The following is a 20,709-nucleotide window of genomic DNA, read 5'->3' on the forward strand; positions in this document are numbered from 1 at the left end:
TCTGAACAAAATGTTATTTATTTTCAAAATTTTTGCCTATGCTGGGTACGTTGAATTAGACCAAAAAGACAAAATGTGAATACCATTGCTGCTTAGTACTAATACTGCAACTGTTATCACTAATACTATTCCTATTGCTCCTGCTATCACTTCTGCTACTATGCCTACTACTATTACTAATGCTAAGGGTATTATTTAAATTTTCAGAGAACGTTGAGGGCGATTTTGAGCTGAATCAAAACACACAATGCACATATGGGTCATCAAAACGGTGTTTCTGCTATTGCAACTACTACTGCTACTACTTGAACCAAACCAAATAGCTTAAGTGCATCCAAACTTTCACATAAAGTTTATCTTGCTTTTTAACTAAATCAAAAGACACTATGTGTATGCTGGTTTTCAATAAGATGTCTTACCAATATTTCAAGAACGATTGAGGATATCAAGTTGAAACTTTCAAGGCTACAACTATTTCTATTTCTGCTCTTACAATTTAACTAAATCAAAAGAGTGTAAGTACATCCAGGTTGTCAAAATAGCGCAGATACAATATTTTAGGAAGGATACTAAGTTTAAAACTAAACTAGTTTTTCAGGAAAACTTGAGGTGTAAAACTAATTCAAAAGATGCTAGGTGGGTATAGATGTTCAAAAGGGCGTATATTATTGAAAATTGCTGAAAAATTTTGTCCGGAATATAAGTAATAAGCCAAAATATGAATTCTTATAGAAAAAACTGATAAGATTTAGAATAATCATTCCTTTACTAATGAAAAAGACTATGTCAATCAAAAACGAACAGAAATTAATTTAAAACAAGAGCTAAGAGCTCATATGGTACTTGTGACGAGGTCGGAAAGGCCAAGAGCTCATATGGTATGAGCTCTAGCAAAATTCTAAGAATCAATAGATTGATTTAAAAGGAAAATCAGCGGCTTAATGCCGGTCAGGATTTAAAATAAGGGCTCTGAGTCACGAGGTGCTTCCAAATATAAAAATTCATTTAAATCCGATCAACCATACGTAAGTTAAAAATACCTAAATTTTTCTAATTTTTCCTTCCTCTTCAGCCCCCTAGATGGTAAAATCGAAAAATACGACTTTATCAAGTCAATTTGTGCAGCTCCCTGACATGCATACCAATTTTCATCGTCCTAGCACGCCCAAAAGCATCAAACTCGCCAAAATACTGAACCTCATCCCCTAACTCCCCCAAAGAGAGCGGATCCATTCCGGTTACGTCAATCACGTATCTACGATATTTGCTTATTCTACCCACCAAGTTTCATCCCGATCTCTCCACTCTAAGCGTTTTCCAAAATTTCTGGTTTCCCCCTCCATCCCCCAAATGTAAGCAGATCTGGCTGGAATTTAAACTAAGAGCTCTGAGACACGATATCCTTCCAAACATCAAATTTCATTAATATCCGATCACTCCTTCGTAAGTTAAAAATAACTAATTTTTTCTAATTTTTCAGAATTGACCCCCCCCCCCGACTCCCTCAAAGAGAGCGGATCCGTTATGGTTATGTCGATCACATATCTAGGACATGTGCTTATTTTTCCCACCAAGTTTTTTCCCGATCCCTCCACTCTAAGCGTTTTCCAAGATTTTAGCCCCTCCCTCCCCCAACTCCTCTCAATGTCACCAGATACGGTCGTCATTTAAAATAAGGGCTCTGAGACACGATATCCTTCCTAAAATGAAATTTCATTAAGATTTCATCAGCCGTTCGTAAGTTAAAAATACCTCATTTTTTCTAATTTTTCCGATTTACCATCCCCCACTCCCCCCCCCCAGATGATCTAGTCGGGAGGACGACAATTTCTAATTTAGATTTTATGAATGGGTGATTGGATCTTAATGAAGCTTGATATATAGAAGGATCTTATGTCTCAGATGCTCCATTTTCAATTTGAATCGGATCCGAGGACATAGGGGGTTGGAGGGAGGAAACATACATCTTGGAAACCGGAAATCTTATTACTTAGAGTGGAGAGATTGGGATGAAACTTATGGGAAGAATAAGCACAAGCTATAGGTACGTTATTGACACAATTGGAACGGATCCGTTCTCTTTGGGGGAGCTGGGGGTGTTAATTTGGAAAAGTTAGAAAAATTGAGGTATTTTAACTTAAGAATTGGTGACCAGATCTTATTGAAATTTGATATTTAGAAGGAACTCATGTCTCAGAGCTCTTATTTCAAATCCCAACCAGATCTGTTGACTTTGGGGGGAGTTGAAGGGGGAACCGCAAATCTTGGGAAACGCTTAGAGTGAAGAAATCGGGATGAAACTTGGTGGGTAGAATAAGCAAATGATGTAGATACGTGATTGTCGTAACCGTACTGGATCTGCTATCTTTGGTGGAGTTAGGGGGTGTGGTCTAGTGCTTTGGCGAATATGGTGCTTCTGGACGTAATAGGACGATAAAAATTTGCAGGCATGTCAGGGAGCTGCACAAATTGATCTGATAAAGTCGTTTTCCCTGATTCGACCATCTGGGGGGCTGAAGGGAGAGGAAAAGTTAGAAAAAATGAGGTATTTAAAACTTACGAGTGGGTGATTGGATCTAATCTTAATGAATTTTGATATTTAGAAAGACCTCGTGACCCACAGCTCCTGCTTTAAATCTTGATTGGCATTAAGCCTCTGATTTTCCTTTTAAATCAATCTATTGATTCTTAGAATTTTGCTAGAGCTCATACCATATGAGCTTTTGGCTCTTCCGGCCTCGTCACAAATGCCTTATGAGCTCTTAGCTCTTGTTATTAATGTCTTTTAGGTTTACTGCTGATGATAGACACTGTATATGTGTCCGAAATATCCAGTTAAAAAATGTTATATTTGTTTCACTGTCAATTAAAAGGTTTCATCCCTATTTTGAACTGTTATATTTTGTCATGGAAAGGCAGTGTTGTCTTCTAAGTTATAAAGCTGATTTTTAAGTGACATTTAAGTGATCAGTAAACAAGCAGAATAACCTACAAAACTATACCTTCTATCTGCTTTATGAAGGAATTCGTTTGGTGGAAGTTGCTTCACCTCTTTTGAATTTTTATCTTGGTATTGCCTGTGAAATAACCTGAATGACCCACTTTGTTGAAGAGGAGTTGTGATTTACTGCAAACAGTGGCTGAAAGCTGAAACCATAAGTTTATTTAACATTCATTCTTGCAGCATTCTGTTGAGATTGTATATATCAATATTAAGTTGGTCTTGAGATATTTATGCTGGGTCTTTTATATTTTAGTTTTTCTGCTCCAGATCAACTTTTTTCACACCTTGTAGTATCTGACATAATTTCCAAAGCAAATAGTGGGACACACCTGACCATGTTCCTTTTTTGGAGAGTAGTCCTTCCTCCATCATAACATCAATCACTGACGATTTTTAACCAGTATTGCAAACCAGCCAACTCGTTATAGACACTTGCAGGAGCCCTCACTGCTAGACCTTGTTATTATTAGTGACCCTGACTGAATCTGATCTACATTTTACCCTCCTGGAGCTGGTAGTTGTGATCACATCTGTATTTTAACTGAAATACAGATCAATCTTGAAGTAAATGGTAAAGGTCAAAAGACTTTTGAAATTACCAACTGATCCTCCAAGACTGTGCAAAGGTTAGTTGGGAGGTGCTTACAATTGCTAATGATATTGAAACTAACTAAAATAATTTCAAAACCGCCCTTGATGCAGAAAAGAGACACACAATAGAATATTGGTTTGTTGCCCCAAAGACCCTCCCCTTCTTGCTGTATAATCTAATAAAAATGTCAAAAAAAAGAAAGCTTAGAGAAAATATACTAAATGTAAGTGTGATGATCACTATGAAGATTACAAAATGTGCCAAAAACAAACTGAGAAACCTCACCAGAAAGATAGTAAAAGACAAAGAGTTCATTACACATAATCAAAACAAATTCAAATTTTTTTTTGTATTATGTCTCCCTTGCAAACCCCTCAAGGTAGTTTATTCCTCGTCTAAACAAAGAGGACAGCACTAAGGCTACTAATTCTAAAAAATTTAATAGCATGCTGAATGATAGCTTTGCCATAAATTTCTCTGCCCATTCGTTGCCCAATCTACCACATGCAGTGCCATGATCTCTGTTTCTTACTTCTTGTGTCTCTCCCTGTTATAACCACTGAAAATGTCCTCAAAAGGATCAAGAAGCTAAATGAGAATAAAGCTGCTGCCCCACTTTTGGTAAAACCTACTCTTAAGATATTAAAGATGAACTTGACATCAAGAGTCTTCCAAAATGACTGGAAACTTGCCTGTACCAAGCCTATTTTTCAGAAGGGAGATAAGGACCTAGCTAGCAACTACCAACCCATCAGCTTTACTTTTGTACTTTGAAAGGTTCTGGAAGGCTTGTTAAATGATGAGTGGGTCAACCATCTAAATAAAAAGCAATTACTCAGGAAAAGTTAGCATGGGTTTTGCAAAGGTCATTCCATTGATTCTAACTTCACCAAGTCTTATTATGTTGTCACTAAACTCCTTAATAAAGACCTTTCTGTGGACATCATCTTGCTAGATCAAGCAAAAGCTTTTGACAAGCTGCAACGAAACCTCCTGTTACTGAAGGTGAATGCTTATGGAGTCCATGTTGAGCTTATAGCTAGAATTGAGGCTTTCTTGACAAATAGAACCAAGAAAGTTCTCATGAAAACTGAACATGGAACCATATTTTCTGAATCAGCTATAGTTCACAGTGATGTCCCACAAGGAACCATCTTGGGGCCTACATTGATTAGAATGTATGTCAATGACTGTTCGACAAACCTAAATACTCACCTGATGTCATATGCTGATGACTGTAAGCCACTAGGGCTAGCCAGATGTAATGAAAACCCCTCAACTTTTTAGGAAGACCTTAACATGCTTTTAAGATGGTCTAAAGATTAGGGTCTCAAGAACATGCTTTTAAGATGGTCTGAAGATTAGGGCCTGTAGTAAAACAAAACACCATTGAGAACAACCAGCTTGAGGGGATAATTGATGAAAAGGATTTAGGTATTATTATTGACAAGGAGCTTAAACATGAGCTTAAGATGAAAAGGTAAACTGAGCTCTTGAGCTCCTTAGGATAACATTCATAACCAGGAAATTCTATGTGGCAATAAGAGAAACTTCACTATTTTACCTTATATTCCAAAGTTAACTGATAAACTAGGATGATATAAAAAGACATAACCTTGAAGTCACATTTAAGAATCTGAATAAAATACAGAGGTTTTTCAACTGCAGAAAGGGTCAAACAATCACCATTTTAGGTAGTTCATATTCTTTTTGTTGCTTCCATTTTAATGAGACTCACCAAAAATAAGAACAGAGATAGAAAACAAATAGAACACAAATCATAATAGTCAGATACATGAAGCTACACGAAAGTCCTGAAACTTTTGATTCTATATTGGCTCAACATGTTGATGATAACTCTTACTATTCCATTTTATTTCATAGCACTTGCATTGTTGCCACTATTAAAAGTTTGATACAAGTTTCTAAAGATGCAGTTAGAGCTGAGAAACATGTACATAAAAATTTTGATTTTAATTGAGATACTGGTCACACTTGCCTAAGCCTATTTATAATATTTAAACCATTATTATTACGTCAGGTAAATTTATAGCAAATCATATATCTGGCTTTTGCATAAAGTGAACATACCATTTGATGCCTTTTTTATGCTCTAAAAATATACAAATCGCTTCTACTTTAAATTCAAATTTAAGCACTTTTTACCCTAACCTAACCTTATTACCTTACCTTAATCCATCTGAGAGCTTTAAGGTCTTCCAGACCTGTAGTGCTCTTGAGTTGATGACTGCCAGTCGAACCTCCACTGCTTCTTCTCCCACTCTTTGTCAAGTTGGTTTTTGAAGGAGTGGATGGAGGGAGCACTGACAGTTGAATCTTTCAGTTTATTCCAATGATTTATGACTCTTCTCGAAAAGAATGTTTGGCGAGTTTTAGATCGGGTGCTTGACTTTGGTAGCTTCTTGGAGTGTCCTCTTGTGTTGTGCTGGCTGGTACTGAGATTACCGCCAAAGATTGCTGACTTTTCGTTATGTAGCTTGTAAGTAAGCATCATATCACTGCGCAAGCGTCGGTAAACCAGAGTGGGTAGTTTGAGGTACTTGAGGCGGTCCTCATATGAGGTTGATGCTAGACTTTTTATGCATTTTGTTGCTCGTCTCTGTACGTTTTCGATGAGCATCAAATCTTGTTGATAAGAAGGACCACCAAGACACATGCCAAAATCTAGATGAGGTCTGACAAGAGCCTTGTATAATTTTATAAATATAGATGCCTGTCTGCTGTTGATGGTTCGTTTTAGTAGTCCAAGACTGGAGCTTGCACAGGAAACAACATGCTGGACATGGCTGGAAAATTTAAGTTTATCATCAATAATGACGCCTAGATCCCTTTCTTCTGTTCTGTTCTTTAGTTGCTCTCTTACTTTGGTGGTGGGGTTGTAGATTGTGTAGTTTGCCATTGGGTTATTGGGTCCAAATACACAGCACTTTCCTGCATTAAATTGGAGAAGTCCGTCATGGGTCCAAACTCATCTATGTTGCGCTGGATACTCTGAGGACATGCAATACCAAAGAGTTTAGCATCATCAGCGAACAGGTGCATGCCATTGTCAATATGGTTAAATATGTCATTGATATAAATCAGAAATAGAGTTGGACCCAGTACAGTTCCCTGTGGTACTCCGCTCATTACTTCAGCCTCGTCAGAGTATATTGGTTTGCCATCTGTAGCAAATAAGCGAACTTTCTCCTTGCGCTTTGTAAGGAAATTCATCAGCCAGTCTACAACAGCCTGATTGATGCCAATAGCGGATATTTTGAAGTGCAGTAATTTTTTATTTTACTGCTCTCCTTACTGCACTATTACTTTTTTATATTATAAGTAATTTTAGCAAAGAAAAAATGTAGTATTATCTTGTCAAAAACAGCACAGAGAAAATGTAGCATTATTTTGTCAGAAACGACAGATAGCTTGTACTTTAATTGAAAATTCCTTATTTTTAAGAGCTTAAAAAGCGCTTAAATTTGAATTTGTAGTAGAAGCAATTATTATATTTGTAAAGAACATAAGAAAAAGGCATCAAGTGGTATGTTTACTTTATTAGTAAGTCAGTTATGTGAACTGTCATAATTTTTTGAAAAATTTGCAATTTTTAAGAGCTAAAAGTGCTTAAATCTCAAATTAAGGTAGAAGCGATTATTATATTCATAAAGAACATAAAAAGAGGCATCAAGTGGTATATTTACTTTCTTTATTTCTTTATTTACTTTTTTCTAGTGGTATATATTTACTATGATTTTCTATAATTTTACCACTTTAAAAGATCCTCAAATATATTTCCAAAATTTAGAAAAAAAAACCATTGATATGGCTTAAGATTCTAATCCAACAACAGGAATTGCACTTTCTGAACTAAAACCAGAGAAAAAGAAACTAGGCCAATAACTACAAATTAAGTAAAATGTTGTTTCATAAAATTTTCTGTAGGTGTAGAACCTTTGAAGTAGGCAAATTTCTAAGACTTAGCAATAAGGAGAGATTTAACATGAGAGCATGACAATACCTTCCCAGAGTCTGTTTTTGTCCCTGGGCTCATTACAAGAAGTTCTATTTTCCTAACCTAACTCCTTTCCCAGATAGTAAAAGGTAGCCAAAGTAGAATTTTACCTTTAAACCTCATAAATTGGGATTGAGCAAAGTTAGAATAGAATATATTTATTCACTACAATAGCCAGAGCTAGAATTAGCATGTCATGACAAAAATAATTTATACCTTCAAAAACACTCACAGGAAAATTTCAACAAACATTATATTAATCAAACATTAAATATTAGTTGTGTCAATATTATTAAAATGACGGGTGAAATATGGGACAAATGATTTGCGATATCTCTCAGTACTATATGCTGAGCAAGTCAATAACTGTGGACAATTTTTTTTTTTTTTTAGTCTAGTAACTGGTCCTTCAGTTGGGGGACTCCCAAGGTTGGGTAGTAGACGACAATGAGTTGGGGAATTCAAACAATTTAGTCCACATCTATATGTTAAGCCATGCCTACGACTATCAAGTGAGTCCAAATTGAGTTGTTTCAGTGCATCCTCGTAAGTCGAGTAGTTTTGTCCAAGCATAATTTTTACAGCTCTTTTTTGTATTGTCTCAAGTCTATCTTTTTGATCTTTTGTCAATCCTGGATGCCAAGCAGGGTATGCATACTCAAGAGAAGGTCTAACATAGCTGCAGTATACAGACTTTAAAACCTCAGTTGGTGTACCAAATCTTTTTAGGTTGGAAAATGAATGTAAAAGCTAGGCGTCAGTTTTAGTCAGATAGTCAACCTGCAAATTCCATCTGAAATCATCTTCCAAAAGTATCCCAAGTATTTTAACAGTTTTCTTTGTTGACAGTATGGAATTATGAAAAGAGTGGTTGTTACCCTTTAGGAAGGTAAACGTCATATAAGAGCTCTTAGTTTCACTGACTGTCAGTTTTACCTTTCCTAATTCAGCTTTTAGATCATGATAGATTTTGATCAAGTCAGACTGTTTAGTAGTCGGAGGGCTTAGTCGCAGTGATAAAACAGTTAAATCATCAGCAAATTTAAAACGCTCACAAACTGTTGTTAAAATACGGTTAAAAACAATTAGGAAAAGAAAGCAGGCCTAATTGAGTCCCTTGTGGTGGACCACAAAAAATATTTACAAATTCAGATGGCTCATGATCAGGGAGTTGGACACACTGAGATCTTTCAAAAAGAAAACTAGCAAGCATTCATACAACAAATGGCCAGGCATCCATAGCCTTTGCTTCTTCCACAACTACATTATGATCAAGACTATCAAAAGCCTAAACTATGTCTGCAAATAATGCATCAACATAGGCCCCATTATTTTCTAAGTGCTTAAGGATAGTATTCAACAATGCAACCAAATAATGAACAGTACTATGCCTGGATCTAAATCCAAATTGTTGGGGATCAATATTATCATTTATGTCCTCAAATAAACAATCAAAAATAAAACTTTCAAAGACTTTTGAGAGAGCAGGTGTTTTTGAAATTGGCCTCATATTGGTAATATCTTTAGGTGCTTTGCATTTGGGGATTGGTGTTATATACGTCTGTTTAAAAATACATGGGAAAACACCATCAATAAAACACTGGTTAAAAATTGCCATTAAAAGAGTAGATAAAAGATCATTCCACTCAATTATCAATTTAATTGGTATCTCACTAAGATAACTAGATTTACGAGAATCAAGTGCCTTCAACTTTTTAGCAACTGAACAAATCTCTAGCATAGGGATATTTGAAACTGAATCATTTGGTGGTATTTTTCTTAGTTGCAGAGGAATTTTACAAATTAATACAAAACAGTCATTAATTTCACTAGGTAACAGGGGTTTACCATTGACATCTCTCACTTCAACTCTGGTTACTTTTTTGCTGATAATGTTCTGAACTAAATCATGGAACTTCCTTGGGTTGGATTTATATATTTTGCTTATTATTTTAGAACCATACTGCTTACATGAACATCTTATTTTATATGCGATTAAATTTCTTACTCTTTTGAAATCTTTTACAGGTCTAGTTAAATACAATTCATTTCTCACTTTTATCAGATTCCAAATCTCTTGAGTAATCCCTGGTTTATCATTAGATTTCACATATATTTTTTTTTTGTGGGAAAATTTCACAGTATTTTTTTAACAATTCCTTACAGAATAAACGTATGTCACCATACATTATGATACCAGCATTAGGATACAAGGATTGTACATAGTCAGTACAATTCTGTAAGTAATTCACAAGGTCTTTATGATAGGGGCCATGGGGCGGACCAGTGATGCTACTTCCTTGGGAAGCTTCTTAGGCCAGCACCACAACCATAATACTTCAAAACCATGCTTATTTGGTATATTACTGAAAGTGAGAACTCAATTTCTTATAGGCAATTGACAATTAATACCAACACCACCGCCATGTGGTACTGTAATATCATTGGGTGTCATTCTAGGTTTGAAATAGGTATCACATCCTTCAAATACTACAACATCTTCAGTTGTGGACCATGATTCACAGATACAAGCAATATCAACCAGTTCATTCTTCAAGCTAAGTTCAACCTCTTCTAATTTGTTAATAAGTGACCAGACATTTGATAATAGTATTTTTGGAAATATATAGGGATGAAAAAAGGGCTTTACACTGCAGTATTGAATCTCCTTGCCAGCATATTGAATTGGTTCCAAGCTGGGATGCTCAGAAGACATGGTTTGAGGGGTGAGTGAGTTGTTGATTTCCTTGAAATTCCAAACTGGTTGGTTGTTAGTACTGGATATATTGTTGGAAGGCTGGCAGATGTTGGTTCTTGCCAGTTTCTCCAAGGTTTCATGAGGAGTGGTTGGTATGCTAGGGAGGGATCTGCATTGGCTGATTTAAGACAGGTGGTTTGAGCTTTAAGCTCATAAACGGGACTGTAAATTGTTGTCTTTGGTAACCATGTTTTAACAGAGGTGGAATTTCTTACTCCTCATTTTTTGAACTTTGCAATTCAGTATTGGAACATAGCTTTTTCTTCTGTGGGAAGTGAGATGCACATTAGGACAACATTTCATGAAACAAAGGCCATGAGCAAATTTTTTACACATAGATCTGTGAGGCAGAATACAACACTCATCATAGCAGATGCCTTTGAAATAATCCATGCAAATATGGAAAAACGTGCAATTATCTGCCTTTCTACAGCCTTGCCTTATGTGAATTCTGTAGACATGTTGTTCAGGAACATGATCTGTTGTAAGACCCTGTTCATCTGTATGTGGAGACTGAGAATACTCTAGGTTGATTTGTGTTGTTTGACTAGTAACAAAGCTACTGCATTGAACATATATATTATTACTGAGAACTTTAGAGCTGGTTATATTACCCTGACAAACAAATACAACGTAGAAACAATAGGGAAAGTTTTTTCAAGACAATGGAAATTATTTATGTAGATATTTCGGCCCTATGTCCAAGGGCCGTCTTCAGCACAATACAATACTATATATATATATAAAAGAACTTACATCAAATTGTGAGAATTAAAACTGAATATAAAAACACTTATTAAAACAATTTTTTTTTAAAAATATAGCCCTAGCATCCTTACTTCAGCGAAGTTCAACCAGGACTGGCGAAAAGAATGAAATGAAGAAATATAAACTCATTCAAACTAAAGAGAATAAAATGATTAGATGCAATTTCTTAAAGCTAATCTTGCTTGTTTAGCAGCCTGTCTCAAAGGCCTTTTCGTAGTTGGTTCAGTACTATTATAAATTGGTTTAGTAAAATATTTTGTTAGATCATTTTTAATTAAATTTGAGTATAAAGAATTTAGTGAGTATTCCCCCAAGTCCCTGTTCAAAGAAATATTTTTATTGATTTTGAGATTAATTTCAATTGATTCTCGAACCACCTGTTTTATTCCCAAATCATTACTAATGAGTGAAGAGTTTTCAAAAAGTATCATGTGGGACGGATTATTAAAAATATGCCAACCTAGAGCAGAATCAAAGGAATTGTTGGAACCATTTGAAATTAAGGCCTTGTCTATGTCATTTTTATGCTGATGTAACCTTTTGTCTAGATTCTGATGGGTCCTGCCGACATAGTATTTTCCGCAATCACAGGGTATTTGATAGACCCCTCTTTGGCGAGTAACTGGGGTCTTATCTTTACCCGAATTTAAGAAATTGATGATTTTAAAATTGTTAGTAAAAACTACGTACAGATTATTTTTTGTGCAAATATTTTTTAATTTTGTTGTAATCTTTGGGATATACGGAAGATAGACAATATTTGAGGGCTTATCAATAGCCTCACATTGTGAAGTATCTTCTTCGATTTTACAAGAATGTCTTTTTATTCTACGGCTAATTATTTTATTTACAAAAGGAATGGGGTATCCATTACCAAAAAGAATATCTCTGATAAAATTTATTTCTGCATTTATATATGAATGGGAGCAAATATTTAGGGCACGATCAATGAGGGAAATTACAACTGCTCTTTTAACTTGTGGGGGGTGATTTGAATTAAAGTGAAGATATCTATTGTTTTGTGTTGGCTTTCGATATATAGTAAAATCCAGTTCATCAGCTTTACGAATAATTAATACATCTAAAAACGGTAGTTTATTTTCAATTTCAACTTCAAGGGTGAACTGCAAATTTCGGTCATAAGTGTTAAGATGATCTAAGAAGCCCCGAAGTTCAGCTTCCCCATAATTCCAAAGTGAAATTACGTCATCCATATAACGACCCCAATAGACATGTTTTAGAAAATAAGAATTCAATGCCCAATTCTCAAGATTCTCGACGTAAATATTTGCTAGTAGCCCGGATAAAGGTGCCCCCATGGGTAATCCATTTTTTTGCTGATAAAAAGAATCGCGAAATTGAAAATACATAGAAAACTTATTACAAATTTTAACAAGAGTCATTAAAACTTCACAATCAATTCCTGTCGCTGAAGTCTCGATCAAGTGGTAATTTTCTTCTATTTTGTTTTTTAATAATTCCTCTGAAATAGTTACATCTATATTTGTGTACATGGAAACAATGTCGAAACTACTAACTATTGTGTTTTCTGAAATACTTGTGTTGCTAAGTTTTTTAATCAAATCTGCCGAGTTATGAATATAGGAATTTTGAGAATATAATAAAGGTTTGAAAGCTGCACAAAGCCATTTTCCAATATTGGCAGCGGGAGCTTTAGTACAAGCCACAATAGGTCTTAAGGGAATACCCTGTTTATGTATTTTTGGTAAACCGTAGAGTTTAGGACAGAAACTACCACGGGGAAAAAATTTATTGTATAGTTGTGGGGTGATTTTACCATTTTGTTTTAGCTGCTTTAATTCATTTATAATATTATTAGTGAACTGATCAGTAGGATCATGAGTTATTGTTTGATATGTAATTGTGTCATTTAAATGCGAAAAAATTTTGTTGTCATAGTCTGTTGTATTCATGACAACAAGTGAATTGCTTTTGTCTGCTTTAGTTATTATAATAGAAGGATCTTTTCGGAGATTAGATAGTATTTTTATGTCATGCAGATTTTCCGGTGTGGAAATAGTAGGAGGTACTACTATTTCCACACCGGAAAATCTGCATGACATAAAAATACTATCTAATCTCCGAAAAGATCCTTCTATTATAATAACTAAAGCAGACAAAAGCAATTCACTTGTTGTCATGAATACAACAGACTATGACAACAAAATTTTTTCGCATTTAAATGACACAATTACATATCAAACAATAACTCATGATCCTACTGATCAGTTCACTAATAATATTATAAATGAATTAAAGCAGCTAAAACAAAATGGTAAAATCACCCCACAACTATACAATAAATTTTTTCCCCGTGGTAGTTTCTGTCCTAAACTCTACGGTTTACCAAAAATACATAAACAGGGTATTCCCTTAAGACCTATTGTGGCTTGTACTAAAGCTCCCGCTGCCAATATTGGAAAATGGCTTTGTGCAGCTTTCAAACCTTTATTATATTCTCAAAATTCCTATATTCATAACTCGGCAGATTTGATTAAAAAACTTAGCAACACAAGTATTTCAGAAAACACAATAGTTAGTAGTTTCGACATTGTTTCCATGTACACAAATATAGATGTAACTATTTCAGAGGAATTATTAAAAAACAAAATAGAAGAAAATTACCACTTGATCGAGACTTCAGCGACAGGAATTGATTGTGAAGTTTTAATGACTCTTGTTAAAATTTGTAATAAGTTTTCTATGTATTTTCAATTTCGCGATTCTTTTTATCAGCAAAAAAATGGATTACCCATGGGGGCACCTTTATCCGGGCTACTAGCAAATATTTACGTCGAGAATCTTGAGAATTGGGCATTGAATTCTTATTTTCTAAAACATGTCTATTGGGGTCGTTATATGGATGACGTAATTTCACTTTGGAATTATGGGGAAGCTGAACTTCGGGGCTTCTTAGATCATCTTAACACTTATGACCGAAATTTGCAGTTCACCCTTGAAGTTGAAATTGAAAATAAACTACCGTTTTTAGATGTATTAATTATTCGTAAAGCTGATGAACTGGATTTTACTATATATCGAAAGCCAACACAAAACAATAGATATCTTCACTTTAATTCAAATCACCCCCCACAAGTTAAAAGAGCAGTTGTAATTTCCCTCATTGATCGTGCCCTAAATATTTGCTCCCATTCATATATAAATGCAGAAATAAATTTTATCAGAGATATTCTTTTTGGTAATGGATACCCCATTCCTTTTGTAAATAAAATAATTAGCCGTAGAATAAAAAGACATTCTTGTAAAATCGAAGAAGATACTTCACAATGTGAGGCTATTGATAAGCCCCCAAATATTGTCTATCTTCCGTATATCCCAAAGATTACAACAAAATTAAAAAATATTTGCACAAAAAATAATCTGTACGTAGTTTTTACTAACAATTTTAAAATCATCAATTTCTTAAATTCGGGTAAAGATAAGACCCCAGTTACTCGCCAAAGAGGGGTCTATCAAATACCCTGTGATTGCGGAAAATACTATGTCGGCAGGACCCATCAGAATCTAGACAAAAGGTTACATCAGCATAAAAATGACATAGACAAGGCCTTAATTTCAAATGGTTCCAACAATTCCTTTGATTCTGCTCTAGGTTGGCATATTTTTAATAATCCGTCCCACATGATACTTTTTGAAAACTCTTCACTCATTAGTAATGATTTGGGAATAAAACAGGTGGTTCGAGAATCAATTGAAATTAATCTCAAAATCAATAAAAATATTTCTTTGAACAGGGACTTGGGGGAATACTCACTAAATTCTTTATACTCAAATTTAATTAAAAATGATCTAACAAAATATTTTACTAAACCAATTTATAATAGTACTGAACCAACTACGAAAAGGCCTTTGAGACAGGCTGCTAAACAAGCAAGATTAGCTTTAAGAAATTGCATCTAATCATTTTATTCTCTTTAGTTTGAATGAGTTTATATTTCTTCATTTCATTCTTTTCGCCAGTCCTGGTTGAACTTCGCTGAAGTAAGGATGCTAGGGCTATATTTTAAAAAAAAATTGTTTTAATAAGTGTTTTTATATTCAGTTTTAATTCTCACAATTTGATGTAAGTTCTTTTATATATATATATAGTATTGTATTGTGCTGAAGACGGCCCTTGGACATAGGGCCGAAATATCTACATAAATAATTTCCATTGTCTTGAAAAAACTTTCCCTATTGTTTCTACGTTGTATTTGTTTGTTATGGAAAGGCAGTGTGGTCTTCGTCGCTATTTTATATTACCCTGGTTTAAGTACTTCTCACAGGTAAAAGAAAGAAACATCCTGAGGGTTTCTGCAGAGCAAGGACAATGTCTACATCAATTGCAGTGCAGGCTGCATGCATGCAGTGTAAGCAAAGATGACAATCAAACAAAATACCTTCCCAGGATATACTTTAGTCTGTAGATTCATCCCTGAAAGTTTCATTTTCCTAACCTAAACCCTTTCTGAGATAGCAAGAAGTCAATTAACTAGAATGTTTAAAATTCTAGTCAATTGACTTCTTTCTATCTCAGAAAGGGCTTGGGTTAGGAAAATGACACTTTCAGCAATGAATCTACAGACTAAAGTATGTCCCAGGAAGGCATTTTGAAGCAACTACCTCTGCTCCTTCTCCCTCTAGAGGGCCCTGACCTTTGATGACCTTTACAAATATGTGTGTTACAAAAGTGAAACCTTGCAAAATAGATCTTCTGCTTAGTTGAAGTACAACAAAATTCTTTTCTGCTTCATAACTTTGCTCAATTTCCATTTTATAAGGTTTTAAAGATATACAAATACATTTCCTAAATTTAAAAAAAAAACTGGTAGCTGAAAATTAAGGGAAAATGCTGTTTTGTCAAAATTTCAATAGGTATATACCTGTCATAAAGGCAAATCCCAGGGCCCTTTAGAGGGAGAAGGAGTGGAGGTGGGTACTTTAAAATACCTTCCCAGGACATACTTTAGCCTGTAGGTCCATCCTTGAAAGTTTCATTTTCCTAACCTAAACCTTTTCCAAGATAGCAAGAAGTCAATAAACTAGAATTTTACCAAGTTTTTTTTAAGGTAAATGTTTACTCTTGTTCCAAGTGCATATTACTGCATAGAGCAAGATTCAGTAAAATTCTAGTTAATTGACTTCTTGCTATCTTGGAAAGGGTACAGGTTAGGGAAATGAAACTTTCAGGGATGGGTCTACAGGCTATAGTATGTCCTGGGAAGGTATTTCGAAATACCCACATCCACTCCTTCTCCCTCTAGAGGGCCCTGAAATTTGCCTACATGACAGGTCTATACCTATTGAAATTTTGACAAAACAACATTTTACCTTAATTTTCAGTTACTAGGTGCTTTTTCTCTGCCTTTAGTTCTGAAAATGCAATTCCTGTTATTTCAGTAGAATTTTGAGCCATATCAATGTTTTTTTTTTTTCAAAATTTAGGAAGTAAAACAGTTCAAAATAGGGATGATACCTTTTTATTGACAGTGAACAGATATAAAATTATTTAACTGGATATTTTGAACACAAATACAGTGTTCATCATCAGCAGTAAAACTGCTGATGATGAACACTGTATATGTGTTCAAAATATCCAGTTAAATAATTTTATATCTGTTCACTGTCAATAAAAAGGTATCATCCCTATTTTGAACTGTTTTGCTTTTGTCATGGAAAGGCAGTGTGGTCTTCAAAGTTATCTAAATTTAGGAAATGTATTTGCATATCTTTAAAACCTTATAAAATGGAATTAAGCAAAGTTATGAAGCTGAAAACAATTTTGGGTAAAATTCTAGTTAATTGACTTCTTGCTATCTCAGAAAGGGTTTAGGTTAGGAAAATGAAACTTTCAGGAATGAATCTACAGACTACAGTATGTCCTGGGAAGGTATTTTGAAGCAACTACCTCTACTCCTTCTCCCTCTAGAGGGCCCTGACCTTTGATGACCTTTAAAAATATGTGTGTTATAAAAGTGAAACCTTGCAAAATAGATCTCCTGCTTAATTGAAGGACAACAAAATTGTTTTTCAGCTTCATAAATTTGTTCAATTCCATTTTATAAGCTTTTAAAGATATGCAAATACATTTCCTAAATTTTGAAAAAAAATTGACAAGGCTCAAAATTTGACTCAAATAACTGGAATTGTATTTTCAGAACTAAAGGCAAAGAAAAAGCAACCAGTAACTGAAAATTAAGGTAAAATGTTGTTTTGTCAAAATTCAATAGGTATAGACCTGTCATGTAGGCACATTTCAGCGCCCTCTAGAGGGAGAAGGAGTAGAGGTGGGTACTTTAAAATACCTTCCCAGGACATACTTTAGTCTTTAGATTCATCCCTGAATGTTTCATTTTCCTAACCTAAACCATTTCTGAGATAGCAAGAAGTCAATTATCTAGAATTTTACCCAATTTTGTTGTACTTCAATTAAGCAGAAGATCTATTTTGCAAGGTTTTGCTTTTATAACACACATAGGCCTATTTTTAAAGGTCATCAAAGGTCAGGGCCCTCTAGAGGGAGAAGGAGTGGAGGTAGGTACTTCAAAATACCTTCCCAGGACATACTTTAGCCTGTAGACCCATCCCTGAAAGTTTTATTTTCCTAACCTAAACCCTTTCTGAGATAGCAAGAAGTCAATTAACTAGAATTTTACCCTGGTAAGTAGGCCTACTTCAAAATACCTTCCTAGAACATACTTTAGTCTGTACAACCATCCCTGAAAGTTTCATTTTTCATAACCTAACCCCTTTACAAAATAGTCAAAAGTAGCTAAAGTAGAATTTTACCGAAAACTCATCAACCGTATATAATTCAGGCTATCAATGTTTCCATAGAAGGGGGTAAAGGGAAGAAATGCATAAGCAATTTAGAAATGATACAGAAAGTCAAGGCCTAATTTTATAATGCTTTGAATTAATTTCCAGAATAGTCTATTATGTGTTTGCTTACAGATTTACCAGAGACTATTGAAGAAGTTTTAAGCAGTTCAATAAACAATAGAACGAAAATACTTACTAGGCCTATGCTTTATCATACATTATTTTAATACCACGTTATCTAAGTTTGAAATATTCTATTTTCTGACTCGAACGTTTTCTGCAATAAACGAAGGGTAGTTTGGTTTAAAAATGTGAAATTTTACTTCGCATTCATCAACTCCCAGAATCCTTTGAGGTTTTTGGAACGGCAATTTGAAAAATGTTTAATGGAAAAAGAAAGTTTGATGAAACCCGTGAAGATACTGGGAAAAAAATTAATTGGACTGATATTCCCCTAGGAGATGGTAAATATATTGTTTTCAGTGCGTAAGTTTCAATTAGGCTTCCCGGGGATTCTTGCAAGCCAGATCCCAGAAAATGGTCTATCAATGTAGTTGCCATGTTTAGGGTAGCCTAGTACATTCTTGTGGTTCCAGAGAAGAAATTTAGAAGTATTAGAGATAGGCTATATGTTTTGTTTCTCATATTACTGGCCTACAAATAAATTGAAGATAACACTAGATTCAATATACCATTTTTTTCTCATTTTGAACACAATAACTGCTTTTCTTGCAAATTGAATTTTAAGCCCTTTAGGACCCTTGAAAATAATGTCATTCTAGCCTATATATTTTTTTGGATATAAAAATGGTTTACAATATTTGTTTCAAACTTGCTATTTCATGATAGGCTAGGCTAAATTCATTTTGTAAAAGTTGTAACATTCATAAGCATGAATTCGTCAAGGTTAAGTCTATAAAAGTAAATTCAAAATAAATCAACTTTGTTTTCTTCTTGTTCTTTCAGGCCACCTTAAAGCAGCCATTTCACCTTTTTGTTATAGAAAAATATCAAAGCTGACAGAAGAAATATGTTGGAGAAAAAAATGGAGATATTATTTTGATTATGCCTATTATTTTGAACTTAAATGAGATAGATCAATGCTTATGGATTATATAACTTTAAAAAAGGATTTATAATCAAATAGTAAGTTGGAAATTTATTTTTTAAGCCTAGCTTAGGAAATTGACAAAACTAGCCTTAAACTAAATAGGCTAGGCCAACTAGAACAATGAAATCTTTACTTTATAATTACAGCATGTTTCTATTCAGACTAATCAGATTTATTGCTTTCTTTGATTGTTAGCCTAACATCATTTTGTAACAGGCCTAGTTTACTAGCCTAATAGCAATTCATTGACAATCACTTAGTCTAAATTGTAAATCTATAGAAGTTTAAATTACTGATTTAGGAATAAGGCAAAGATACCACTCAATGTCTTTTTGGTAAATATTAAGTAGTTCATATTATTGACTTACAAATAAAGTGAACATAGCCTACCACTAGATACTAGGCCTAATTTGGGTAAGGTTTATTTTAGGTACTTTTGCATTATTCAGAGCATACTCAATAAGTGAAGTTGGGTTCTTTTTTGAAACAAACTACAATGCAAAAATCCAGTTTCATAGCCACAAAAACAGAACTCAATATAGTTTGCTATGCACAGTGATAAAAGATAGTGTTTGAACATGGATTTTGAAATGAAGATTTTGGATTAGCCAAAGACTGAAAAAGAGGCAATTATATTTTTCAAGGATAAGAGGTTGTTACCCACAACAAAACAGTGCATCAATAGACACAGCATGACTATACTTTTATAAGAAGGAACATTTTTGGAAGTGTAACAATTGGCCATGTTTGAAGAAAGTCAATTTGCTTGGAAATACAGGGTTTGTTGACAGTAGAATACCATTTATTACTGCAGTTCATTTCATTTATTGCTGGGTTTATGAATTGACAAATGTGCCTGGTGTGAACAAGAGCTAGGCATTTCTAAGAAGACAATTATCAATTGGAATAACTACCTCTGTATATCAAATACCTAACCTAAGCACCTCTATACATAAAATATTTAATAAAATGCACCTGCATTGTTGTTTATAACATGAAATAACCTAACTTCACTTATTGATTGTGTTCTGAATAATACACAAAGTGCCTTATTTTAATATACTATTCTTGATAAATTTGATGCCAATTTCTCTTATTTCTAGCATAACTGGTATTAATTTATAAAGCTTTGATTTCATTCAGTCTTCTCTCTTTAGCTGGGCTACCCCCCTTCATGGGATTTTTAAGAAATTCATTAATGTATAGAGGCATTGCAAATGAAGATGCCAATACCCAGAAGAAATTCCCACTGCCAGAAATAAACTTACCTATATATGGTACTAAACCAGTTAGATGATTGTTCAAACATTAGTTCTAAACTTTTATCAACACAAAAACCATAAACAAACTGACAGCTATAATTTATACATCACCTGAAAGCTTTGTCACTGCTCATTTTCATACACCTCAAAACATACACTAAAATCAGCATTACTAAATATGTAAAAGTACTTTGCCAACAGTCAACATACAACATGCCAAAACAGTTTTACAACTTGCTTTTTGGTCACATGCACCAACATGTTAACTGGAAGACTGACATGGGAAACTAATGGTTTTACAACAGGGGTCAGACCAGCTCTTTTATATTTTAATCTTCAGATACTTGTATTGA

At 34.3% G+C, this 20,709-nt stretch overlaps 2 protein-coding genes across 3 annotated transcripts in view; one reads left to right on the top strand and one right to left on the bottom strand.

Annotated features, from left to right (window-relative positions):
* The window catches only part of LOC136028975 (cytochrome c oxidase assembly factor 6 homolog), a 67,063-nt gene extending 48,774 nt beyond the window's left edge, over positions 1-18,289 (bottom strand). Inside the window, exons 1-2 of one of the 2 annotated variants that reach the window (XM_065706973.1) lie at positions 18,180-18,263; positions 3,003-3,147 (exon numbers count right to left, since the gene is read on the bottom strand). The gene's annotated coding sequence lies outside the window, so the exon portion shown is untranslated. Of the gene's footprint in view, positions 1-3,002; positions 3,148-18,179 lie in introns of both variants that reach the window. The other variant, XM_065706972.1, reaches the window with a different exon arrangement.
* Positions 18,252-20,709, top strand: part of LOC136028974 (RNA-binding protein Nova-2-like) — a 30,965-nt gene continuing 28,507 nt past the window's right edge. The window contains exon 1 of the mRNA XM_065706970.1: positions 18,252-18,447. Coding sequence (XP_065563042.1) covers positions 18,363-18,447 — 85 coding nt within the window. The 5' untranslated portion in view covers positions 18,252-18,362. The remainder of the gene's footprint in view (positions 18,448-20,709) is intronic.

The sequence above is a fragment of the Artemia franciscana genome, chromosome 7 (assembly GCF_032884065.1).
Source record: "Artemia franciscana chromosome 7, ASM3288406v1, whole genome shotgun sequence".
NCBI classification, from domain to species: Eukaryota; Metazoa; Arthropoda; class Branchiopoda; order Anostraca; family Artemiidae; genus Artemia; species Artemia franciscana.